The 8,139-nt window shown below is 51.6% G+C and overlaps 1 protein-coding gene across 1 annotated transcript; it reads right to left on the reverse strand.

The window, feature by feature from the left end:
* Positions 1-1,962: 1,962 nt before the first annotated feature.
* On the reverse strand, positions 1,963-7,927 carry TMEM72 (transmembrane protein 72). Its single transcript, XM_010012468.1, has 5 exons — positions 7,858-7,927; positions 3,939-4,005; positions 3,446-3,517; positions 2,579-2,718; positions 1,963-2,402 (listed from the first exon to the last, which is right to left on the reverse strand). Exons 1-5 carry the CDS (start codon positions 7,925-7,927, stop codon positions 1,963-1,965), a joined length of 789 nt encoding a protein of 262 aa, XP_010010770.1.
* Positions 7,928-8,139: the final 212 nt, after the last annotated feature.

An 8,139-nucleotide genomic window follows, 5' to 3' on the forward strand; every position in this document is an offset into this window, starting at 1 on the left:
TGGGTCAGGACCTTTGTTGGTGCAGGTATGCTGTTTGGTCACCAAGTTTAGAGGAAAACAGCTTTGTTTTTATTTGTTATTGTGATGAATACACTAACTTGAGGGTGGAGCTGTGGCTGGATCCTGGCCTTGCTGCTATCAGTTGTGCAGTGTTAGGCTGTAAACAGGCACAACTTTCTGAAGACATTTTTGCAGGTGCAAAACCTCCCTAAAGGCAGATGTGTACGTGACTCTTCCCCAGCATGCAATTATGGGGCAGAGGGTTAATTTGTGCAGCCAGATGGAGGAAGTCTCTAATCCATGTATCATGTTTAGAACAGATTGATAAGAGCTGTCAATTTAAATGTTGGTGATGCAACAAAAACCTTTTTGTTTATGTCTGATTGTAGGCATGAGAAGTGTGTGCAGCCATTCATAATCTGTTCTTGTAAACAGAGTTTCATTATCAAACGCAGGCAGTCAAATACTGTGCGTCAGTATCTTCCACCTTCTTCCCAATCCATCTTCCAAAGTAGGAGTCACTTCAAAAGAGTTTATTAAGAAATAGCACTGGGTTCTTATCTCAATTACCTTCTGGTTTTGAACGCCTACACTTTACTTTTTCACACTTCATTGCTTTTCTAAATGAACGTGGTGACTGAGACTCAGAGCACTGAGCCCCACTGGCTTCTATCTTATAAATATATTTTAGCAAGTCTCAGGGATCTTCTCTCCTTACCACCACCTCACCCCAATACTGTGTGCCTCTTCATCCCAGCAGTGGTGTCAGTGTGGCTTCATGTCTCATGCCTGAGAAAACCAGGACACTTGGGTTCCTTCCCATGGCCAGCCAAAAGAGCTGCATGACACTGATGAGAGTGTGTTGGTGATGGGATCTGCAGGCACAGATGGCTTTTGACATCTGGAAGCAGTACAACTTAGTCCTCTGGTGGGAGAGAGCCAAGCGGTAAGCTGAACAGGAGAGAAATGCCTGATTATATGTGGATGGTCCTCAAAGAGCAGAAAATATGGTAGGACTAAGCCAGAGGTGAAGGGTTCATGGAAGAGCTGGCATAGAGGGGACTAGTGGGACAGTGTTGTAACTTTTATTATTGCCTTTGCCCCCTGGGGCCCATAATTAAATCACATTGGGAGTTACACAGAATCTGCTGTGCTATCATGGTGCTGAATCTCATCACCTGAGCTGCCACATCATCCCAAAGTTCTTCTAACTCAAGAAGGCTGTCCAGGCAGGGGACATGAGAAAACCCCAGTGTCCTTGCTCCTCCATAGGTGTCTCCAAGTCCAGAGGTTATTTCCCTGGTGGGCTCAGAGTGTGTTTCAGGGGAGTGCACTTAGCAGGTGCTAGCCCCAGGCATGTGCTTGGTCTCATCTCACCTCTGAAATGACATTTGGGATGCCCTGGGCCTGCTGCAGCTTGGGCAGGTGCTGTGAGGGAACCTGCAGGCTGCAGGTGCTGAACGTGACCTGTGCTGAATGTGGCCCAGCCCTGAGCTCTTCACTGTGCAGCAAGAGCAGGAGGGAGACAACTGCCGCCAGCAGAGGCTGCCCTGCGGACATGGTGGTCTCCCCTCCTCCTGCCTGCTGCTGCCTCATGGGAGGCACACACCACGGCTGTGATGTTAGGCAGGAGCAGCAGCTCTGATGTGTAGTGCAACACACATCAGAGCCTCACAAAGGGGTGCAGCCCATGCGTGAGGCCACGGGAACAGCAACCTTACTGTCCTGGCACTACCCTGGCTGAACCACCACCTGCCTCCTGGGCACTGCGCTGCAGGGGCTGGGAACCACCACTGGCTCTGTCATAAGTTGTGGGACCATGTAGGGCAGGCAGCCCCCTGAAGAGGAGGCAGGGAGTGCAAGGAAGGCCACTTCTCAGGGCACTTTGGCTGCTGGAGTGGCAGGGAAAGATGCCAGTGTCATGGGTAGCAGCTCTGTCCCATCCTCCTTCCTGCTGGGGGCTCAAAAAAGGCCCGTGGTGCTGAGGGGAGAGAGGATGACAGGGACATCGGGTGGGGTGAGGATGGGTGTCGTGTCTGATGTGGTCTCTTCAGCCTCGCTGTCCATGTCCTCGAAGCTCTCACTGACAGAGGGGATGATCTGCACCACCTTCTCCTGGAAGTGCACTTGCTTGCGTGGGGCTGGCAGGGCTGCTGGAGGAGCTGTGCTTCTGTCCTTGCTGCCCTTCAGAATGCTCTTCATGTGGCCCAGCAGTGAACGGTGCTGCTCCCTCTGGGCCCCGTGGAAGGTGTAGGTCTGCTCAGTGTCACCAGCAATGGTTGGTGCTGCAACAGTGGCTGAAGGGTCCACATACTGGCCTGCCTCGGGATGTGTCTCTTTGTGCCCTGCGCTCTTCCTTCTCTTGCTAAAAAAGGCCAGGGCAGTGAGCACCAGCATGGACCCTGGGGAGAAAACCATGTTGGCTTAGGTCTGGGACAAGGCAAAGTGCTTGGCCTAGCTAGCTTAGCACCATCTACAACTGGACCAGCACCTTGCGCATCCCCACCCTCTCTGGTCCTCAGCAGACCACGCTGCTCTTCTATCTGCACCACACCCCAGCCCAGCATGGGCTCCTCACCAGGAATGGTGACGTGCCAGATGAGGACAGGATGCAGGAAGCAAGCCACTGAGAGAAGTGTGTACCCCAGGAATTTCTGGAAGCTCCCTGGGCGTCTAGCTCGCTTCCAGCAGGCCTGCGCCAGGGAGTCAGGCTCATATCTGGAGAGAGAAACAGAGGTCCTTGTGGGATGGGGCACATGGCACAAGGTAAGAAGAATTGAACCTAACCATCCCCCATCTAGATGTGCAGATCCTCACTCTGGTTTTCCAGGGAGCTGTTGTGTTGGTCAGGGAAGGTAAGCAAAGCCTGAGCCTCTCGCATAGGCAGAAGAGGCCAGGGGCTACATCTGCCAATGGTCACCATCTCAGGCCTTCTCTCCTTGGTGTGTTTGCCCACTTGGCTACTAGATGAATGCTTATTAGCTGGACTAATATGTTGCCTCTAAGGTATCAGGGCTTTTGAGTTTATGCTAAAAGACAGCAAAAATTCTCAGCCTCTGAGAAGTACATAAGGATTTTCTACATTTTAACTTGAACTTCTGCACTGTCTCTTGGAAGGAGCTGCGGCTCACCCTGGGGATCTGGCTCTTCCCTCAATGCCAGTACCTTGCAGGGCTTTATACTGTGTGTTAAGCAGATGCTGCAGACCAGGGTTTGTTGTTGCTCAGCAAATTATGGTATAAGCTTTTCTTAAAACACAGGTTTAATTGGCTGTGGACATGGCCCCACTTACCTCCCCCCTGTCTGACTGCACTTGTCATGGCATTAGGGGCAGGACCTTTGATCTGGCACTTGCAGCTCAGCTAGGTCTGATGTCGCCTGTAAAGGGCAAGTTACCTTAGGAGGTCCCACCAAGGCTGGAGAAGACTGGACAGGGTCTACTCACGTGAAGCACATCTCCAGGAACAAACTGATAAAGAAGCAGCCTTCACAGACAGTAACTGCAACCCCTGAAAAACTGAAAGGTGGAGCTGTCAGAGGGACAGGGATGGGCTAAAGTATGCTCTCCAGTTGGCAGAAGGGGAAAAGAGGGCCAGGATTGCCTATCCAGATCACAGCAAAGTCTGTGTGCTTGGGTCTGAACACCCTCTGCTCAGATGGTTTGTGGAGGAGAGCTCAAAGCCCTTCTGTCCCCAGGGGGTCAGCTTGCAGCCAGTGTCACCTCTGGCCTGCCTGAGTCTGCAGTAGCATGGGTGATGCAGTAGCATCACTTTGTCTAACAGAAATAACTTACTTTGCTGAAACCTGGAGACCTGAATTCCCCAAAGCCTCGGACACTGCTCACTGCTGCTGTTGCAAACTAGCCTGGTGCTACATACAGTGGAGGGGTCGAATGAGTCACCCCTGCCAGCTCTGACTTGAAGGTCAAAAATACTCACAGCAGATAGAAAGCCAGGCTTTTGAACTGTCCTCGCTGCAGAGTTTCTACGCCCACACCGATCAGCACTAGAAAGAGAAGGTAGGAGAGATGCTGACTGCAGGGTTGATTCCCGACTCTCTGGTGCCCTACAAGCTCCCAGGATCGATGCCCCGGCTTCCCCAGGGACTGGCAAGGCTGCTCCTCTCAGCCTGTGCAGCACATTAGGACTGCCAGCAACAGTGATTCATGCTGATACACCAGCCCAGGGGGGCCAGAGCTGAATGCTGGCCTTGACATACAGCCCAGAAACCCATCTCAGCTGCATCCCTATCACAGCAGTCTTGAGAGCTGCTCTGGGGATACCAGCTCACCTTGGAGAGCTGTGGGAGGTGAGCACCAGTGTCCTGTGCCCCTACCACCCCGTGCCACGCTGCTCCATCACGGCTGCCACAGGCACTTCCCTCCCAGTGCCCCATCCTCTGCCACCTCAGACCTCTCTGCCATGTCTCCTCACTCCCCTGCCCTCTCTGCTTGCCCAAGCCTGCTGCACTCAACATGCAGCTGCAGGGCAGCAGCAGGACAGGGGAACCATGTCGGCTGCCTTCCTAAAGGGCTGTAGCCATGGCACCAAGATCCTTTGGTAGCCAAACAGAAAAACATATAACTGGAGCAGGCAGATTAAAAACATGGAATGAACATCCCCTCAGTGCCGCAGGCTAGCACAGCACACTGGGGAGTCAGTGTAAGGAGGATTAAGAGTATTAGCAAGGCTAAAATCTTCACTGGACTGGCTGTTGGGGGCAAATAGCTTCAGGAATGGAAAATTTCCTTCAACATGCTTCAGTTCCCCACAAGACTATTTCCAATATGGAATGAAAATAAAGTGCCTCACACTAGCTGCAGCAAGTTGGTCAGTGTGCTGGTCATAGCACACAAGTGCCAGCAGTGTGGAGCTGAGCAAAGCCTGGGTTTCATGGCCAAGGCATTGGTCTTGGCAGTCACTGCACTCCTGTGCTCACCTGATGTCTCCACATCTTCCTGCCTTGTGCTGGTGCTCAGGAAGTTTACTGCTGGTCCTGCTCAATGCACACTGGCCAAGGCTTGGGGTGCCAGTTGGCTTCTCTGAGCTGTGGTTTGCCCCAGCTGGAGAAGGGTACCAGGCTCCCAAACAGGGATGCAGACCAGTGTCAGTGATGCCTGTGAGGGGGGTCAGTGCTGAGGGTCTGCACCTGAGCCTGCAGCTCTCCCACCTGGGCTGACCAAAGCCACTCTGTATCACCTGCAATGCTAGTCCCTCTTAGCAGGGTGAAAGCATGGGACTATGTACCACCCTCCTCCATGGAGGCTACCTCTCCAGCCCCAAGGAGAAGGACAGGGAAATCAGTCTCATCGAAGGGCTGTGAAGCTGTGTGAGCTGTGTAATCCTACATGCAAAGTATTGTCCTTTACTGTCTCGTGACTGAGAACCCTTCTTAATACCCTTTCCTACAAATGTGGAGTTTGTTCATTCATTCACTCATTCCCTATGGATGAATGCAGAATTCAACAGCTTGGCTGTTACACTCGAGTCTCTGCTCTGGATGTGGAGGTTTCCTTATTTTGCACAGCTTCTGCTTTATCCACAAAGCTGTTTGGATGAAGAATCTGAAAAAAGCCAAGGGACGTGTTTGTTTGGACTAGTTGCTGCCTTGATTTGGATCTTATCCAAACCACGTGGCTGAAGGCACATGATTAGGAATTAAATGGTTGAAAGCATGAGAATTGAGAATTAAGAATTAAATAAGGACTCTCTCCTAGATGCAGAAATCACAAGGCCTAAAACCTCTGAGCCACAGAGATACCCCAAACAATGCAATGAATGGCAGGGCTGTTTGATCACTCTCTGCTAACTTGCCATGAGGGTCTGCTGATGGCAGGGCTGTCTGATTTCTCACAAGAAACCCTGTAGTCCCACCATTGCAGACATCCATTACCTTCAAGACCTTGGGGGAAGGGAGGTTTGTATCATGTGGGTAACCTTCTGTGTTTACAAGCAGCTTATGGAGCTGGCCAAGCCTTCTCAGACTCAATTAGTGAGGCTGATGCACTCTCCCCTCCCGTGGGATTCTCTTCTGCATGGTTTCCATTTCATGCAAAAACCTCACACACCTCATCAGGCACTAAACACTGCATCAAGCTGTTTTCTTACTCCACTGAGACACATAGAATAAAACACAGGCACTTCCCATTCTTCACTGGCCTTTTGGAAAAGACAGGTGATACTGGGAACGCATCAGAGCTATGGAAAAGCAGAGATCAGTAGTGCAGATGTCTATGCTCTGTGATGCTCAGCAGCAAGACAACTACACTACTCATTTTAAGAAGAACTATAGAAAGAGGTGCAGATGATGCAAAATGATGGCAAGAAAACAACCAGGAGAGAGAGATTATATTCCACTAAGACACTTCCAAAGTGTTCCAATTTTGCTGGTCTAGCTTTAGTTTTCCCATGGCAACAAGCTCATGTGTTCCTCCAGGAAGGTCTCTGTGAGTTTCCTTGGAGCTTTAACAGAGAACATGACTAACATGGGGCTCATGTGGGCCTGAGGCAGATGAGGATGAAGGAAGGAAGAGATTTGCATTTGCTGGTTAAAGCTGTGTCCCAGCTCCTACCTGTTACAGTCTCCTCATGATATGCACTTATCTACTGTGCGTTTGTATGAACTGAGAGACTCAAATCTCTGCCTCTTATCAGTCATTTAAAGCACATTCCAGAGCACAGCCTCCAGTGTCCCAGCTGAGCTTTGGGTGTTACGGAGTACCCATGCTCTCTTCAGCTGACCTGTGTGCTCTTTACTTAGCCCTTCACTCGAGAAAAGTGTCTCTCATGTCTGCCTGCAGTTGATAAAGGAACTTCGAAGGTAGGAGAGCCTGCTGCGACCTACTCTGCAGCGTCTGAACCTGTGATTCCCAGGGGCCTGACGCAGGAACCACAGGTACCACTTCAAGTCACCTCTCACCAGGAACCTCAGGTTCACACCTCTAGCCTTTAGGCAAATCAGGCACTTTGATCTCTGCTTTACTGATGGGGAAACTGAGGTGGACAGCGCTGTCTGTCCTGTCCTGTAACAGTGAGTCAGCAGCAGTGCCAGAGTGAACCTGGGCTCTCTGCTTTAGCTGCTTTCTCACATCCCATCCAGAGATATGTCCCATGTGAGGGGATCATCCATCACAGTTGAGTCCTTCTGGGTGAGTTGCTGTGCCTGACACATTCAGCTCAAAACACCTGCATCTCACCTGAAACCAAGCACTTGGATGTGTCACCAAACCCAGAGGACACTGGTCCCAAACAGCCCCGGGCACCGGGTGAGAGGATGTAACTAGCCAGGTGGGTGACTTTACGATGTTTGAACTGCAGCTATAACCTGAACTGCTTCCTGAGCCTGCTCCCTGACAGGTTGCTAGAGACGTAAAGCAGCACTTAGACAGTAACTGTGCTGTGATGGCTCGGACCTCTCCATCCTGCCTAGCTCAGGACATCTCACTGTGCACAGCACAACGTGCTCCTCCTTTTTCACATCCCACAGAGCAGCTTGGCAGTTTTGCACAGCCATGAGTATTTTGCTTTTCGGTCTCATTCACATCTTGCCTGTGTCCATGTCTGTCTTACGAAAACATAATGTAGTTTTCTTCTCCATTTGTGCTTTAGCTTGTCCTCTGCCCTACTGAGTGCTGGCTCTTCCATTCTGATGTCTCACTGTGCCTCCCATAGCACTTGCAAAGAGCTTGGCCAGGGACCCAGCACTCTCCCTCCCTGCATCCCAAAGTGAGCAAGTTTTCTTCTCTCCTCGTAGTATGGGACAGTGGCTGCACCTGACCAAAGGCAGGAAGACAGCTCAGGGGTCCCCACACCCACTCAGTGCCTTTTAGAGCCTAAGAAAGAGAGAGCTTGCCCTTACCTGCTGCAGTGGAGATGCCCAGCAGTCGGCAGGTGTACTCCAGGGCACTCCAAAATGCCTTGTGCCGCATGGCGAAGAGTTGGAGACCGTGGTGCCAACCAGGCAGCAGCTTCTCTTCAGGGGTCCCGCCTCACGCGTACCCAGCAGCTCGCAGCCACAGGCAAACGTGCCCAGGTCCAAGTGACCTTCCTGAAGGAAAGGGCAGCGCATGAAGGTCTGGACACCTCCACGGGGCCTCCCAGCGGAGGGTGGTCGGAGGGCGAGCTGCCGCCACAGGGAACC

The sequence above is a fragment of the Nestor notabilis genome, unplaced genomic scaffold, assembly GCF_000696875.1.
Source record: "Nestor notabilis isolate BGI_N333 unplaced genomic scaffold, ASM69687v1 scaffold4644, whole genome shotgun sequence".
Lineage (NCBI taxonomy): Eukaryota > Metazoa > Chordata > Aves > Psittaciformes > Psittacidae > Nestor > Nestor notabilis.